The sequence below is a fragment of the Centruroides sculpturatus genome, unplaced genomic scaffold, assembly GCF_000671375.1.
Source record: "Centruroides sculpturatus isolate CEXI.00-Female unplaced genomic scaffold, Cexi_2.0 scaffold389, whole genome shotgun sequence".
In the NCBI taxonomy this organism is placed as follows: domain Eukaryota; kingdom Metazoa; phylum Arthropoda; class Arachnida; order Scorpiones; family Buthidae; genus Centruroides; species Centruroides sculpturatus.
The window spans coordinates 562,738-582,282 of record NW_019384624.1 but is presented as its reverse complement, the minus strand read 5'-3'; the positions used below and the strand labels follow the sequence as shown (position 1 = coordinate 582,282).

The 19,545-nt window shown below is 30.6% G+C and overlaps 1 protein-coding gene across 1 annotated transcript in view; it reads right to left on the bottom strand.

Moving 5' to 3' along the window:
- LOC111625582 (exocyst complex component 8-like) overlaps positions 1 to 19,506 on the bottom strand; it is a 27,199-nt gene extending 7,693 nt beyond the window's left edge. Inside the window, exons 1-5 of the mRNA XM_023368765.1 lie at positions 19,424 to 19,506; positions 11,307 to 11,462; positions 10,024 to 10,119; positions 4,024 to 4,115; positions 3,350 to 3,492 (exon numbers count right to left, since the gene is read on the bottom strand). Of these exons, the coding sequence (XP_023224533.1) occupies positions 3,350 to 3,492; positions 4,024 to 4,115; positions 10,024 to 10,119; positions 11,307 to 11,462; positions 19,424 to 19,478 (542 nt within the window). The 5' untranslated portion in view covers positions 19,479 to 19,506. The remainder of the gene's footprint in view (positions 1 to 3,349; positions 3,493 to 4,023; positions 4,116 to 10,023; positions 10,120 to 11,306; positions 11,463 to 19,423) is intronic.
- Between the last annotated feature and the right edge of the window lie 39 nt (positions 19,507 to 19,545).

Here is a 19,545-nt window from a genome sequence, read left to right as displayed (position 1 = left end):
TGGTTAGAAAAATATCCTTTGTCTTATATTGAGTCCTCACAAATAGACGACATGACGTTACGCATCAATAATAGACATTTTTGGCTGCACTACTCAACGATCGTATCACTCTAAATAAACTTTGTTACTAATGAGTGTTTAATTTTAAGCTCGTTTTGAGTGCCTTTATGGTGATATGATTTGCCATTAAAACTTAAGTTATTGTACATAGGCAGACCCAAAACAACCAGGATTCTCTTCTGGATGGTGGGCTTCTAGTACAAGCTTCACACACACTAGGTGAGTATTCAATGAATCCATCTTCATCAATTTACTAGATGGCATTGTTGTAAGAGAAAACATTTTGCAACAGTAAACTTTTTTTGAAACTTCTCCAATGTATTTTGCTATTTATAACTGCTGTTGTGAGAGAGATTGTGCATTCAGAATTTAGTTAATCATTTGACCTGAAAGTTTTGAAACAGTTGCATCAAGATTTGTGGAAGAAACGGCTCCAGTTATGGCAAACGGGTGACTGCACTTTCCACCGTGACAATGCTACCGTCCATACCACACAGTGTTAGGCAGTTTTTGGCCAAAAAAACAATACCACCACTGTTCTTCACCCAATCTTGACCCGTGCAACCTTTTTTTTTTTTTTTTTTTGTTTTCCTGGATGGAAAAGGCATTAAAATTGATGAATCCAAAAACTGTTTTGAGCAATGGCAAAAACATCTTGATAAGTGCATTGAATCAAACAGAGAGTACTTTGAATGCAAAAATAAATACACAATTAATATTCTTAATAGCTACTTTTGAATTTGCTATTATTTAAAAGTACTTATCGGACCACAGTTTTCAGTTGAAAAATTCACTAAAACCAATATGTACATTTTCGGTCTATTACTACCCTTCGTCAGTTAAAACATAAAAGAAACTGTTTTAACTTTACAAATCAAAATATTCTCTTAATACACAGTAAATTTTACACAATTATCTAAAATCACAACTTACATTATACATTTACAATATGTTTTTAAAAATCTTTTGTTTTTTCTATTTTCATAAGTACATTTTTACATTGTAATATAAATTATTTAATTTGTAAATTTAACATTTTTAATTAATTGTGTCTGTTCTGGTATTAAATATAATTTCTTTTAAATCTACTATACATCATTTTATTATATTGTATTTTTCTATAATTTTCCTCTTCTTTTCATTCGTTATTTATTTTATTGCTATTACTTATCTTTTGTAAGCATTTATTTAATTAACCAACATCTATAAACTCAATGTACTATATATACATAATAAGCCAACAACTACCGGATTATATTGAATTATTTTTAAATTACTAAATAATTTGTTGCTAGAGGTAGCTGTTAAGCACCATCTCTTACTATAATAAGAATAAGATGAATTAAATAAAACAGTATTGTTGTTCGTTAAAATAGAAGCAGGTTATAACAATAGTAATTTATATTAATAATTTTCATTTATATAAGAAATGACCATTAAGTCTTAATTTGTATTTAAAAGTGGCACTTTTAAATACAAATTAAGATAATTGCCTTTAGAAACCTGCCCAATGTCCTGCTATTTCTAAGTTAAAACTAAAAATGGACGATTATTGATACATTTATGATTTAAAGAAAATTTTGTTTTAAATTGTGTGTTTGTTAAGTTATGGCAACACAACACTTGGACGATGTGCTTAGGGGGATGCCTTCCGGGAGGTCTTTTTAAGGGGAACTGCCCCTATTTAGGCGTTACAGAGGTGGAGAAAACCCGGAAAACTCCAGGTGGCCAGCTCATCTGAGCAAGGTGCAAACCCATGACCAAATTCCCAGAATCCAGGGAATGAAGACCACTTGGCCACTGGTGGGCCTTTTGTTTTAAATGAAATAACTCAGTGTTATATATTCATAAACAAAATTATATGTGCATATATTTTACTACATTATGTATACGTTTATTTATTATAAGAATGAAAAACTCGTACAATCAATTTAAAGAGGTTTTAATTTTGACATGTATGCCTATTGTTCTTTGGGTTTCTTTTGAAAACAATTTATTTAATAACTCAAAAATTTTTGTGCCACATTGGTCAAAAATCACTGTTTTAAATAATAGCAAATTCAACATAGTTATTAAGAATATTTATTATAAAATAAACAATTTTTTATAAATAAATTCCAATTTTTTTGGTCCTCCCTCGTTTAAGCAGAACACGAAAATAGAGCTGCCAAACATTATCTATTTTACGGCATTTTCTGTGATTTTTTCTAATTTGTTATCTAATAAAACTTAATAAGTTGTTGGTTGTACTCAACCATAGTGCATCTGGTGGTGGGGTCCCGATTCTGATCTCCATTGCGAGCCTTTTGGATATTGGGGATGCCTATTCCAGACCACGTGATACACATGGCACCCCCAATACCCAAAGGGCTCGTAACGGAGATCAAAACTTAATAAAATTTTTATTTTAGAATCATGAAATGTCAGAATTGAAAAAATTTGGGTGTTATGAATAGTTAACAAATTTATATGCTGGTTAGAAAAATATCCTTTAAAGAGATTACTTTTGACTCTATACTTATTTGTTGAAAAAAATTTTTTATAACTGATTTAATTGCATTAAAACATATAGTTTTTAATAAAAAGAATAATATATTCATTAAGATATGAATACGTGTAAGGTAATTTTCAAAACTTTAAGACCAGAAATGCTTTGATTTTCCTGCACAAACTCATCAGAGAATTCATAACAATTTTCCAGATGGTATTGTTATCACAAGGGGTTGTTTTCCTGGGACGTCCCCTTCTCTTTCAATTGGTGAATTCAACAATCTATATTTTGTGATTGTGTTATGGACAGCAGTCTTCCTCACATTCGCTTTTCTGCTTATTTCACATTTCAAGCATCCTTCCTTATATAAAGTCATTATTAGTGCCATTTGAATAACCCATTTTTTACTACAGAGAAAATAAGTACACACCTCTCAGTATAAAAACCACAGGCCAACTGACACTCCTATGTTTTCTCCCACTGGATAAACTTATGTCACTATCAGGTTATGCAAACCCAACGCAAACATGAAACAATTGACTATAAAATGAAAATATGAAACTGAAAGTATCTTATGCATCTGTCAAATTATTATTAAAAAAAAATATATTGTAAATTAAAATTTTTGTTTACATTAACAGATAAGAATTGACTAATGTTTTCATCTGTAATAGCTGCTTGTTACAAATTAAAATAAAATCTAATATCTGAAGCATGTTTAATATAGAGTTTTATTTTATTTTATTTTATTTTTTAATTATTTTTAAAACATCAAATAATTAAATTAATAAAGTTTACCTCATGGGAAGCCAGCTTGCTAGGACTAAAACATCATTTAAAAGAATGGCGTGTATTCGCTGTATCGGCGTATAATCCGAAGTGTTTAATTCCATTATATCGCCACTGTGAATCAAGTAACGATCTTGAACTTCCAAAATACTCTAAAAATATAATAAAAACTATTAATACTACTTTTATAAATGTAGGGTCTTCCAGAAAGAAGGCTACCGTTTTAAATTATTCTAATTATGTTAATTATTATCTGAGAATTTTGTAACATGCATTAAAACATTAAAAAACTGTCCAAGTTTTGCATTTATCCATTTCAATTTCTCAACATTTCGTGTCACACAGCATATCATTTCGTGTCATCACAGCCTCCCACGGCAACCACAATTCTACGGCTCCTGCAGATTACTCGTGTTGCCCAATAATGAGTTATTCCAATTTTACAAACTGCAGAATGTAAAACACTTTTTCTAATGCAAAGTTGCCATTTTTATTCACGGTGCTTCCTAGACAACAAGACGTTTGAATGCAGATGAGAGATGAAACTTGGATGGTTACTCTATCGATTGGCGCATGTCTCATATTTCTCTGGTAATAACTAACATAATTACATTAATTTAAAACAGTAGCTTTCTGGAAGAATGTGTATCAGTTATAATAAAGGCTATAGAAATATATTTCACCACACAGCCTTCAATCTTTTCTAAGAGAGTTGATAGATTTTTTCTTCCGTCTTCTTCCTTGATTTCAGAATTTCTTTCGGTGGCATCCGAAACTAATGCAAATTAAAAGAAAAAAACAGCGTCAGTGGCATTAAATTTTGCATAGTTACTTATAATTACATTATTAAAATGAGATGGGGGAGAGTATTCAAAAAGTTAACTTCTGTTAATGTAAACATGCTATTGATGAATTAAACTTTATAAATTAATCTATCTACATTTAGGAAACGACCGACGTGTACCGGAAATCCTAATTTTTAGATGTTAAATTAGAAATTCAGAAAATTATAGAAGTAGAAATACAAGTACTTTAATGTCGACTTCTTCAGAATACAACCATAAAATATTTAAAGGAAATGAAAGATATTATACAGTATGAAGGCATCAACTTACTGATTTTTAATGTATGTATCATTAAATAATATTAAAATAAGTGGAAGGTTAATGTAACAATACATGGTACAGGTATGTATCACTTAATAACAGGAATAAGTTCTGAGAAATACATCATTAAGTAATTTTTTCATTAAGCAAATATTGTATAGTTTAGTTATACAAACCTATCTGGTGTAGTCTACATATATAAAACAATTGCAACATAATAGTAAGTACAGTAGTCCCAGAAACTTAACTCTCAATACATTCTGTAAAACTCATCGTGCTCATCCGAAAAAGAAATACTCGTAATCTAATTTTTACCTCTATAACTTAGCATTAAGATCAAATAAGTTATCATTCTTCACTGAAACATTTGATGATAGTATCAATTCCACACATTAAACCCTTTTTCCGTAGTGCCATTGCAAAATGCCATAATGCGAATGTCACTAATTCAAAAGTAGCACCAAATAGCCAATATTTTTTAAATTAAAATTTAACTATAGATAGAAAATAGTTAATATTGGTATACATTTAATTAATAAGTGTGTGAATTTGCACATCTTTTAAACAAATTCCACTCCATCGGAAATTGTGTTTTAAAATTATAATATTAACAATTAAGTATCAATATTCGTTTATTGGAAACTTTCATCTCTACAAAGTAGAGAATATGTAATGCTCCGTACACGAGGTGATGTCTGTCAAGGTGGACTTTTCTTTTATGTAGTTGGAGCAATGAGAGATTGTACTCAGTCGATACTAACTGTCCCATTTTAGAAGAGATAGGGTGACATTAAGACTGTCACTTGGCTGGTATTGGGTCAGTTTGGCCAGCAATTTTAAATCCAGGATGGCGGTCGACAAAAATATATAAGTTTGCAAAACAGTTTAAAATATAAACAAATTATATTTTAATTGAAAAATATTAGACAAAATTCTTTTTAATATTTAGTATGTCTACTTATAATAATAAAACACTTGAACACCACCTTAAATACTTTTTTGGCAACACTTTAATTTGTTTAAACAAATGTTTTCGACTTTTTCGTGGGTCTGTGTCAGGTTTAACAAGATTCGCACTGTTTAAGAAGACAGTTTAAACTTTTTTGTTAAACCTGACGCAGACCTGTAAAAAGGGTTGAAAATGTTCTTTTGTAGAAATTAAAGTGCAGCTGAAAAAAGTATTTAAAGTGTTGTTCAAGCTAAATTAGTTTCGGCGTATACAGAAGTGTTTTTTAATGATAAAACAACTTTCCCATTATAACCAACTATTAAAGTTTTTGTTATGATTCATATATGATACTGTAATACGTTAAATTTTAGAATGTGTTTCATGCGATTCCGAGCGAAAATAATTTTTTGCACTAAATTTACTGCCATTTTGAGTTTTAAAAATTGATTTTTTTTAAGATAAATTAGTCTAGGCATTCATTTGATTCTTTGTTTCCTCAAATACAATGCAATGAAGTATTTACAGGTTTCTTTTGAAAGATCAATTCTGGATTTCTCAATCACTTTCCATTCTTAAGTTCAATGTTTATTAATTAATTAATGTATCATGTTCGTAATGTAAACTGTTAACTTTTCTAAATAAAATAAACTTTAGAAAGTATTCAAAAAAATCGGAATCTGGAGAAATTTTGGTATCATCTCATCACTAGTAAAAACATCTTTTTATGATTTAACCATTGGAAAACATTAGTTTTTTAGCGAAATGTGCCAAGAAAGTTGTTGCTAAATCTAAATACTTGTAGCATTTTAGCAAAAAAAACTAGCAACAGCTTAAACCCTGAGCATTGTTGNTCTGCTAGTCTTTATATTAAACACATGCTAATCAGCTTGCATTTGTTTCTATCCCTTTGTATTAATATGATTAAATGCCCTAATAAATTCTTAACTCATTTTTTACAATATTAGAAGCCACGAATAACTTGAAGACTAAATAGAATTTTGACACGATTCCTTTTGTAGTAAAGTTTTCTGTTATTTACATATATTAGTGCTCAGTCCATGGTTACAAAACATTTGAGTGAAATGAGGTGTGTGTATGCTACAGAATTTCGCTCAAATTTTGTCTTGGAACTTTACTAAAAATCTTGCAATTAAAGAATTACTGAAACAGTTCTAACTTTTAAAAATACATTTCACCAATACAAATTAGGAAGTAAAGGAGCCAAGAGTTTTGAAAAAATATCTTTATGGGTACAGTAATTAGATCATATTTACAATCAATTTCATAAAAATTCAACATACCGTCGAAAGGATTCAAACTATTCGATCTAATATTATCCAGTTTTAAATTTGCAGATGAAGATTTCTTCTTTTTAGTTTGTTCGATCAGAGCCAACCATTCCTTCTGTGTCGTAAATAACTATTAGAATTTCGTAAGAAGAAATACTAAAATTTCTGTTGCACGTACCTTCATCTGAGCGGTATCGCACTGAAATAATCTAGTGTCGGGAAACATTAAGACCTTGAAAGCATTCTTTAAATCTTTAAATAAATAATAGAAAAACTAAATTATTCCAATTTAATTAATTAAAAATATGATTAAACTGATAAATTAAAAAGCAATTAATTTTTATAACTTATTTACAAAACTTAATAACATTTGGATATAGATAATTTCTTCTAAAATTAATATTGAATTACAGTAGAGCATCGATTATCTGAATATTGATCAACCGAAACGTCAATTAACCGAAAGCTTTCCAGTCAGCAAATTTAAATTTCCGCTAGTGCTGTGGCGCTGCAATCTTCGGCTATGTCTTGGGCTACTCCAATATTATTTTTTGGTGTGCATGTTTTAGCTGGCAGCACTGGTGCGACCATGAGAGCGAACTTAAGGACGTGCCAGGATTTGAACAAATTTCAACATGGGATAGGTTAATATATTTTTTCGTACATAATCGGTTATCCGAAATATCGATTTTCCGAACAACCCCAGTCCCCGATTGATTTGGATAATCGATGCTCTACTGTATGAGCCTTTTACAAGCTTCTAATACATTTATATACGGGATATACAATCAGTTGTCAGTTAAAACATAAAACAATTTCTTTTAACTTTATAAATCAAATACACCTTTGTAACTGACAAATACAGATACAGTAGAACCTCGAAAACTCGTCCCTCGATAACTTAGCACTCCGGATAACTGGTCCACACCTTGGCAGGGCGAAAAAATCCTTAGTTAATTAATTTTCATTATAGACAGCTTTATAAAAGTATAAAAGCTCTCATAAAGTATTTTTCTGAGGTCTGTCTTATCAGGTAAATTACTGTACACAGTGTATTCATTAATTTTCATTTTCATGTAGTGGCTCTATGCCTTCATAAAGGACGTACTTTTCCTTTGTTTAAGGGTATTTGGGCAGTTTATTCTCTGTTATATTCTTNATGTTCTTTTGTAGAAATTAAAGTGCAGCTGAAAAAAGTATTTAAAGTGTTGTTCAAGCTAAATTAGTTTCGGCGTATACAGAAGTGTTTTTTAATGATAAAACAACTTTCCCATTATAACCAACTATTAAAGTTTTTGTTATGATTCATATATGATACTGTAATACGTTAAATTTTCGAATGTGTTTCATGCGATTCCGAGCGAAAATAATTTTTTGCACTAAATTTACTGCCATTTTGAGTTTTAAAAATTGATTTTTTTTAAGATAAATTAGTCTAGGCATTCATTTGATTCTTTGTTTCCTCAAATACAATGCAATGAAGTATTTACAGGTTTCTTTTGAAAGATCAATTCTGGATTTCTCAATCACTTTCCATTCTTAAGTTCAATGTTTATTAATTAATTAATGTATCATGTTCGTAATGTAAACTGTTAACTTTTCTAAATAAAATAAACTTTAGAAAGTATTCAAAAAAATCGGAATCTGGAGAAATTTTGGTATCATCTCATCACTAGTAAAAACATCTTTTTATGATTTAACCATTGGAAAACATTAGTTTTTTAGCGAAATGTGCCAAGAAAGTTGTTGCTAAATCTAAATACTTGTAGCATTTTAGCAAAAAAAACTAGCAACAGCTTAAACCCTGAGCATTGTTGCTATGCCACGAAACTCGTCACCTTCTTGGTCCACATTAAATCGAGTTTGCAGGATTCTACTGTATTTCTGTATCTAAACAGATCTAAACATAGAAAAAGTACAGTCGGCTATAAATTTTTCAGCAGCATTATAATCTTATGGGATCTCTGTCATATAAGCAGTTTGTGATTAAGAGATGCACGCTTGCATACCCACGGAGATTTTTCAACAAAACTGGCATATTTTCCTATGAGATCACATCACATACAATGTTAAATATATTAAAAATGCCGAAGTTCCTTATTTACTTTTTTTACGTAACTACAAAAAATATTTCAAAAGTGTTTTATGCAAAATTTGAATGAAATATTCATAAGGCATACATAAAACAAAATAAATCTGTTTTTATTCTATCCATTTGAAAAGTTCTTTTGATTGTTTAATGATTTTTTGCAAGTAAAACAGAAAACTTAATTATTTCTCTAATAGACAATAGTTGATCTTTGTTTATTCTTATACACATACATGGCACCGAGCAAGGAGGAATAAATTCAAGTTATTTTGATGGGGGGATCCACAGTCAGCATTGAGTCGGTAAAATATACATAAGGAAAGGCCTCACTTAATGCCATTTTGTTTAACATTTTTTCATTATAATGTCGTCAAGGAAAGATACAAATACATTTGTAATCATTTAAATTATTATTGTCAAATTTTCTTTATAAACAATAAAACTGATTCTACGAGGTGGAAAATAAATGCTGGAGGTTACAAATACAATTCAATTAGAATAATATTAATTGAATTATATTTTTTATTATTATTTAGCCTGTGATAAAATTAGTTTCACTACACATCATTTTTGTTTAACGTCGCAGTTTCCTGTCAACAATGTTAAGTGAGGACTTGCCATATATACAGGATCTTCCAAAAGAATACTGCCATTTTAAATTATTGTAATTATGTTAATTATTATCAGAAGACTTTATAACATATGTTAAAACATCAGAAAATCATTCAAGTTTTACATTTGCCCATTATAATTTCTTAATGTGTGCACCTCGCGTCATAAAGCGCAAATTCATGAGATACTGAAATTTGTCCTACACTTAGCTAGGGCGCATTCGTCGTCACTCCTCCCACACCAGCCACAATTCTATAGTTCCTGCAAATTATCGTGTTGCACAGTGACAAGTGACTTTGAAAACTGAAGAACATAAAACTTTCTCTATTGTGGAGTCGACATTTTCATTTATAATACTTCATAGAGGCAGTAGATGACAAGATATTTGAATGCAGATGGGAGATGAAACTCGAACAGCTACTCTATCAATTGGTGTGCATCGCACACGTCTTAGATAACATAATTACATTAATTTAAAGTGGAAGCATTCATTTTGAAAGACTTCATATGTATTATCCCAGTATTTTATTTTGAAAATGAAGAAAAAGTAAACTTTTCTCATATATTTTTTGTTTTACACAGAAAATTTCTTACTTTGATAATTGTTTGAACAGAAATATAAAATTAAAATTACCAACCTTTATCTCCAGTAATCGATATTTCTCGTAATGAATTTAAGACCGACTGATGCTCTGTTAGCATGTGACTCAACTGATACATTTCACTTTCCAAATCTGAATGATTTATATTAAGGAAATATTTATTTAAACATAATACATATACTAAAATTTAAAATAAATTATATGCAAGGAACGTAATTTGTATTTTTCTTAGCAAACTTTCATTAAAAAAAAATGTGCATAACACGGCAATTTTTCAGAACGTAACTACAGCATTATACAACGAATACCTGTACATGTTTTGTGCTTGCTAAGAAAGTAATACTTTTATTGTATGGAATGGGGCAATTTCACTGATCAGGTACACAGGAATTACTGTTTTTCTACAGAAAATAGTTGTTGACTTCACCTGTACGAGAAAATAATTCAAAACATCCAAATTTTGTATGTTAACTCTAACATACCATTCACAGCTGAATATGAAATGGTAATTGATCAACCAATCAAATTAAAAAGAAAAAAAACGACCAAATATTTAAACTTGGGATCCTCAAAAACCTCTAAGTATTTTGTGCTCATTGGTAACTTTGTATTAAGTAATTTTCCTATTTGAATGCTACCATTCCATTGGTCAGATAGAAAGGGGAGCCCGTCGTTGGCAGGGGTCGAAGGTAATTGACCAAAAGTAGTCGACATCCTACCAAATGAGAAGGCCGTCCCCGAAAAGTTTCAATGCATTTTATCAAAACATTTCAAAATGTATAAAGAACAAACAAATTTTCTTCATTATATAATCGATAATTTATTATATTTACATATGTGTATAGGTGTATACATTCTAAATCTATTAAGTATTGTTCTAATTAAAAATGTGTAACAGTCAGTTAACTCGCTTTTGGACCACTCTGTATTTAGATGATACGTTGCAGATAATCAGTTTAACGGTTTGTAATGTACACAGGCCCTTTCAAACTAATGCTAGTGACTTATTTAATATTTGTTTTTACATGCACCTAACAACATATTTTAATGTTTTTATTATCCTTGTTTACTTTTAATGTTATTTAGTTTATTTTTAACTAGTAATTTATAAACTGGATGTAGGGGTGGTAGGACAGTGGTCCGCCAAAAAATTTATACCCATTTATAGACACACCTGTAAGAAAGATTGGCCACCTTTGGTATAATGCCTTTCATTAATCTATGTGATTTGTTTACAGTAAACATTAAACAGTAAGCTGTAATTAGTGTAATAAATTACAATAAACATATTTCAGAAATATCATCCAAATAAAGGATACACGAAATTTCTTTGGCTGTTTCAATAAACTGTGTGTAATTTTTATAAACATTTTTCTTAAGCTGTCCATTTGTCTCTTCGGCTACGTTCACAATTCTCTGTCGAGCACTTAAAAGATCTTCCACTTCTTCACATACTTCGTTAAGCTCTTTGACATCTATAAAATTAAAAAATATATATTTATTTCAGTTGATAATATTTTTTATTAATATTTAGTTACTCTTATACTATGTATGAATTTATACACAGTGTTTCCCAAAAGAAACGTGACATAGAAAATTGTACGGAGAAGCTCGTAGGCAAAGCACCAGTGGCAAGTGTTTAGTTTACAGGTTCGGATTTTGCGACAGGCTAACCACAAGTTATTTCACTGGTGTGCCTATAGCAAAATCTGAATGCGTTTCTACAGATTATTGCGGCTACTGTAACCGTAAACCTCATACCTTACTACTTTCTACTTGTTACGAACCAACAGTTTATGCAAATAAGTAAATCAATGCAATTACGATTAGTAACAGTTACTGCTGTCCAGTTGTCGTAGGATGGGCGAGACAAACCTGCATACAATTTTTACAGGAATTATGGAATTTATGTAATTGTTTGTTCATTAAGGAAAGAGTAGAGCTTTGTTCTAACTTATGGACAAGGCAACAATTCCAGAGCAACAATGCCAGACACACAGCAGACATTTTTCATGCCTGGCATCACAATAAGCCAAAAACTATATCATTCTATCATTTTGCAGCTCTATCAAAAATTTGGGAATGGTATAAGATGCAAAGAAATCAGGACATTCTGGTTAATACGCTTGCTTTGGCACTAAACAAACCCATGCATCCTCTATGAAATGGGAATTGCTGTTGGACTTTCTCAATCACCTGTCTATCAAATATTTAAACGGGCACAAGTTTCATCATTGCATATTAGTTACTGTGCAAGAACTAGGTGCAGACCTCAAGGTCAAATTCTGTGAAAGTTTGACAAATCCGTTACAGGATAATCCTAGATTACATCATCACTTATGCTTCTCTGACAAAGCAACTTTCTATTTGAATGATTGAGTCCACAAACACAATTTCCACTATTGGGCACTCACAAATCCCCATGTCATTCATGTAGACCATACTCAAACATCACAAAAATTAAATGCATGGACTAGACAAGTGGCATGCAGGGTACCGTATTCTTTCTTCCGAACCGGGCCTATGTATTTGGATCTCCTTAATGTGGCAATCAAATCAGAACTTGAGTATGCAGTGCTATAGAAAGGAGCCACTGGTGTTTCCACATTTAATATGGGTAGTGTGGTCTATTGACAGAACAGCTACTCATATCCAGACAGAATATCAGAAATAGACATGTTTCCTGAGCATTAGATTGGACATTGCAGCCCATACAAACAGCCTACTGGATTCCTAAATCTAACATCCCTCGAAATCTTCTTATGGAGACACCTGAAAGCAACTGTTGACTGAAGCCACTGTAAAACTGGATGAACTAAAAGAAAAATTTTCAGAGGCTTGCTGAGAAATAACCACAGAGAGAGCTGAGGTTGCTTTGTTTTGTCATCAACTGCTCCACTGTTTGTATGCAGGAGGTCGTCACTTTGAGCATCATCTTTAAAATGTAAAGGAGAGACTGTTTCAAATGGGAGAGAAACAGAAAAGAGAAAAATAAAGTACTTATTTTTGCATTGGACAAGTATTAATTACTAAATTTTGCACATCATTAACCAATAATAAGCCAAATAATACCAATAAATGATACTAACTTGTAAGTAAAATTAATAATTCATTCATATTTTACAACACTGAATGAATATTGCATAGAAATTTTGTAGAATTATCTTGCCTTTCAAGAGTGCATCATCTTTTAGTGGCCATTAAATTAATACTAATTCTCAGTTCTGACCCGCACACTATTATAAACCTGGCAAAACATAGCAGGACTTGTATTAACCTTACATGTTTGTGTCCTTGAAACATGTAACAAACAAATGACATCACTAGATTTTAAGTGAGCTATAACATGACTAGTAAATTATAAAAATATTACATCATTTGGACTGAAGGTAGGAGGTTAGGCTACCAACTTACGTTAAATTTAATAATTAGAAATTAATTAATCAATTTTGGGTATTCTAAAAGGAATGTAACAATCCTGGATTCTTACTGGAATTTATGCAAAGTAAAGTATTGAGAAAAATCAACTTTGTCGCAGATTATACTTGTACCGAAGAGGGGTCGGTAAAAACTCTGATCCGAAATGCATATAAATAAAATATCTGAGAATTAAAATTGTCTTCTGGATGGTTCTTGACCTCTGGTGAATGTTGAATTAGAGGACTAACAATTTTGTTTATTCTTCTATAAACCCCTTTTTAGAGATTACCAAAATAAAATAGTATAATTTCAAATTGTTCGACAAGCTTGTTAAATAATAGAGACAATACAAATAAACTTTAAAGAGTTAACATTTATATCACACTTTTAACAGTAGGATTTTTTTAGAAGAGTGCCAACCCTACTGTTAAAGGTATAGTAATTACTCCAGCTAAGTTATCATACTGGCTAGAATATCATCTTCACATCTATGTAACATTGTGAACAGCATTTTGTTACCTTATTACCTCAACATCAGTCCTTATCATTTTTGAAGAGACAGGATCATTTTGATGTATGTTGTTTTGTGCCACAACATAACATTTTGCAAAGCATTTTGTCTATTGAACATGGAGTTGGCTGCAGCTATTTAGAGTGTGTCTTCACCTGTATTACCCTTAGATGTGCTTCAAACCACGTCGTCCATTGACGATTCATCAAAAACCGACATGCAATGGATCAGTGGCAGACAACTTTGCAAAACTTCAAGTGACATAGGGTATGCCGCAGGGCATTTTGCTCCATCAAAACTGATTTATCGATTGGTAACAGTACTTTTTTTGTGACATTGTTACATGGATATGAACATAGCTTAAGGTGTCAGCCTACCACTCTGGGGACCTAGTATTGGATCCAAATGGCCAGAAAACTCTAAACATTTTTTAAAGTTGAAACGTGTTTGGCCCAAGTGTTACTGTGCAAGCACCCCTGGCACAATACTAGAAACAATAATAAAAAAAATATATAATAATAATAATAATCTTTGGATAGCTTTAGCATCCAAGACTATTGTAGTGAACGAATGTTTAATTCCTAGTTATTGTAAATAGAATTAAATTTCTATTCGTTCAAAAGTTATCTTGGTAATGGGAAACTTAATTCACGTGACCAGTGTAAATATTTTAAGTCATAATCTGTCTATATTCAGCTTACAAAGCATATAAATAATTTGAATAATTTACTAGAATAAAGATAAAAGCTTTTGAATTAAGTAATTTGAATAAATGTTATCTACAAACTGAATAATACGCAATACAAAATAATATGAATAAATAATTAGAAAACTATTTTGGAATTTTAAAATTAAATTTTTACAAAAGGAAAACATTCGAGAATATTACAAGGTCATATCCTTGCATTATTAAGATTGTATCTATCATATACATTGCAACTTTTTTACACATATATATTACATATAATATATTAATATTTATACATTTGTACTGTTATAAAAGCCTGAGACTAAGAGTTTTAGTTTTTTTTTCTAATAAATCATAGTGATTTATTAGAACTTCAAGGAGAAGTTTTTACTGCAGAGGTTGTTCAAGGAGGTATTGTTCACAGTAATATTTCTAGATGCTTAATAATAATAATGCTCCTTAATTCTTTTATATGTAAATCTGTAGATATAACCTATATAGTAAAAATCTTATAGTTAAATTTATATTTTAACTCCTTTTTCCTTGCTGTTTGTATTGTATCCCCACCCATGTATTAATTTAGATGTAACCAGAATGGTTACATCTAAATTAATAGTTCTGGAGGCAAAGATCAGACACAGGTTCAAGTATNTCTTCTTTAAAATTGTCGATTTTTACTGTATTTAAAATTAAAGACGAGGAAAGATTTTACTTACCTTTAAAATAATATTTTACTCATTTTGTTATCATCAAAAGTCCAAGCGGGGTGGAGATTTAATTATAATTAGTTAACATTTTCAGATTAATGCGTATATTCATTAAATACAGAATTAAAATTGTGTTTATAAAGATTAAACAAATTATTTCTGAATTATTCTTCGCTGGAAATCGATATTCCTGCTAAATAAAAGTATAGATGTTTGGAAAATCGAGTTAATTTTATATTAAAATATGAGATAAATAAAATTTTTTAAATTTATTTCTATATTTTTTATCGCTTAAATTAGTTATTTTGCTTAATTATTTCAATGATTAATCGAACAATATTTAAGCCATTTACCAGTTAATATTTTAGAAAATTGTCATTAAGAAGTGCAAAAAAATAAAGAAAAAAGTATGTTTTGCTTTTATAAAGTACAAATTTAATTTCGAGGAATATTTATGAAGTAGTATTTTATAAACTAAGTTTAATTAAAATTTTTTCATAAAAAAATTTTAAAGAATTAAAGGTATTTATTATAATTTACGAGAATATTTTCTAAACATGAACAATAGTCTATTATTTAAGAATCGTCTCCACTAGATGTTTATGAACATTCTCTGCTCACTCTGTCCTTATTAATAAATATTAATTATTAAATTTAATAAGAAAGGATGCCTAATGCCTGCCTCTAGACCAAATTACTTAGCATTTAAATATTAATAGTAGGAGTAATACAGCCCAATCTATTCCAACAATCGTTTGGCATTATGTTTTAGTAATGGAATTTTAACCGGATGATTTCGTTAGCAAGAAAATGCATTTTATTTTAAAGCATTGCCTGTAACTATTGAATAACTAGTAATTTTATTTATTTTCGGTTAAATTTATTATACGGGTACGTGCTGGATGTCCCACGAGGAATTTTTCGGTTCCTTAATGAATTGAATAATTTATAATCATTTGTAGTAGCTTTTCTATGTTTAATTATATAAATATTTATCATTGTGTTGTAATTATGTTACATATAGCCAGAGTCATTAACTAGTCACTGTACTCTCACTAAATACAGCAGAAGTGAGAGAAAAGGAGAACTGCTCAAAATCAATTTCAAAATAAACTTTTTTCCCTGCTATATTCTAGTTTTATGAATTACATGCATATACATTTTTAATAGAGTTTGTTGAAATGATTATCATAAAAATAACACGAAGATGTCAATGGTTTTGCTTGACTGATCACTTGGTTTTCTTTTACTTTAAACAAGTGTCTTTGTCTTGCACAATTTATAGCCCATGATTGTAATTCAAGACCTAACAGTTCATTGTTATAGAGAAGAAGAACTAACTGAAGTTATGTAATTTAAGTCATGCAAGCAGGATTTAGTTACTATTACACTTCAGTAATCTAAAATAAAATAACTTACACACTTTCAATCTTAACCGGTCTTAGTCTAACAGGATTTAAACATTTTTTACTCACTTTTAGTCAATCAAAGAAAAATTTATTAACCAACATAAATATTCTACCATAAGAAAGGCATGCAAATAACAGATAATACACATGAAAACTACAAAGTAAGGAACAGTGGCACTCTTAATTTGGAGCAATTCCCCTAATCACTTAAAGCTATGGGGAGTGACGAGACTAGTCTATCTAATGACCCTGACGTAGTCTATATGAGTAATAACCTGAACTATAGTTTTGTCTAAATACATTCTATGGTGTTCATGATGAAGTTACTTAACATATTTCTTGGAATGTACCCCCGACATGAACCTGTATGTACAGATACGAACCAACTTCATGTTGGGGGTACATTCCAAGAAAGTTAAGTTTTGTTTGTTTTAATTCTAATACTCGATTGTAATGTACAGTACAATACATATTAAACATACTGCAATCAATAGTGTTAGTAAAAACAGCACTTACTGGGATGGTACTGTTGATTAAAGAACTGCGGAGTAGTCATAATTAGTGCTCTTTTTCTAAAAAAAATGAATACACTACGCATATATGTTGACTGAATGTGTAGAATTTTTTTTACCGAGCAAATGCCAATATCGCGTACTAGTTACCAATAATTTTTATGCTATCTGCCGATAGGGCATTCTGGCGTCCCAAGCATAACATTATACATAAAGTTACCAGTTAACATGTTTTATTACAAATGAAGAGCTTTACCTCTCTTCATAAGATATAAAAATAGAAATAATCCTCGATCAATGCACTTTTCTTTTAATATGATTTATTAATTGTGGACAATTTTCTTAATATGCTTTTTTTCAATAAAACTAGTTCTGAAGAAAGTCTGTGCTAGTTGCCATTTGAAGAGTTTGTTTAGTGAACTACTGTCAAAGAACATACCTATTATATTAAATGAGAGCTACCAGTAGGGTTGGCCATAAATTATATAATGCATATGTGGGCAAATGGGTATGCAGGTAATTGTTACAATGCATTACAATGGGTGGAAATGTTTACGAAAACATTTAATACTAGGATCTCAATACTCGGGTAACAGAATAATTCATTTTGTTTCTGGAGTATTGCATATCAAACTGTATCTTCCACATCACTACACATTGTGTGTGTAATTAATGAAAGAATAACATTCAATATCCTGCACCCTGTATTACTCCATAGTATAATCGGTGGAGTCTATCAAGGATACATGTTAAGTAATTTTGAAGGTTGAAATGTGAAGCAGCCTTATGGAATGTTAGAGGGGGTGAAATGGTTGTTGAAAAATATAAAAATAGCATTATGTAATTTACAACAATCCCTGTATACAAATAAAACCTAATAAAACAAATAAAAACAGGATTTTCTTTCCCATGTTATTAAAAGAAAATTTACATTGCATTTCTTGCACGAAAAAGTAAATTTTAAAGTATTACAAGAAATCTTTAAAAAGATTCTTGTAAGACAATACATACAAAGATTTGTAAGACAATACAAATGTATTGTCTTACAAATCTTTAAAAAGATTCTCGTAAGACAATACATTTGTATGTATTGTATTACAAGAATCTTTATTATCTTTATTATGTGTCAGTTAGCATCGCGGCACTTTTGAATTTACAAATGCGCACATTTGTATGTATTGTCTTAGAAGAATCTTTAAAAAGATTACTTGTAATAATAATTCATCTTGGCCATATATTTTTACCAAATGTATATTTTAAAGGCTTCTGTAAACAGTGTAAATGGCACTACCGACACCCTTCTAACAAGTAAGGGTCCGTTTGGAAACGCTTACCAATTAGTCATTCAATAATATCTTTTAACGACATCGTTAGTCAGCCGGTCACTCTCTAACCCGCCCTCAAACACAGCGAGTCCGAAAACAACCGGAAACTTTACAGGTAACGTTTTCGAACGACGCCCAGTCGAACCGGAAAGTATTTCCAAACAGACTGGTAACGTACTCGTGCCAGGGCACTACTCCCGGTACTTCTTTTTAAGCAGGACGAAGCCCGTGTACTTTACAAACATCTAGATTCGACTTCGGACTACATACTTCATCATAGAAATAAAATAAACAGAAAATTACTCCTCACAGTTTTTTACATTGATTACAAATATATTGCTCATTTTACAGATACCGGACCATAAAGTTGCACTTCGCTTGTACGAAAAGCCACGGACGGCGGAGATTCGAACCCAACGCGCCGGTTAGCATCGCGATATTTTTGAATTTACGTCTACGCCTCCGAAACGGAACTAGTCGGCGTGTTGCTCGCCAGGGTGAGCCACCATCTGGGACAAGGATTAATACTTGTAATTGATTATTATTACACAAGTTATTTAATAAATTCATACACAAATAAAGTTTATTTGTGTATGAATTTATTAGACGTGTTTGTTTGTCTAATTCGTGAAAATATTGAAGTTTTTAAGTACGTTTCGTCAATTTTATTTCGTAGAATTGATTAAAAATGAACAATTTTCTGTGTATTTGTTTCATATTAAACCATTACCAAAGTTTGCCACCATCACATCAAAACATAAGAAATTCTACTAAATTTTCCATTCCGTCGCATTTATAACGATCGGGAACGAAAACGGGTTCGTAAAATTACTGTTTTATAATTAAATTTGCTTTAGAACTTACATTCATGAGGATTAAATGTCAGCGAACTTAATCTATTAGCTAAAGCCACCGCCATCTTGTTTAGCGACTAACGCCCTCTCGTGTCGAAACATGTAAACGTAATAGAAACAGACGACATTAAT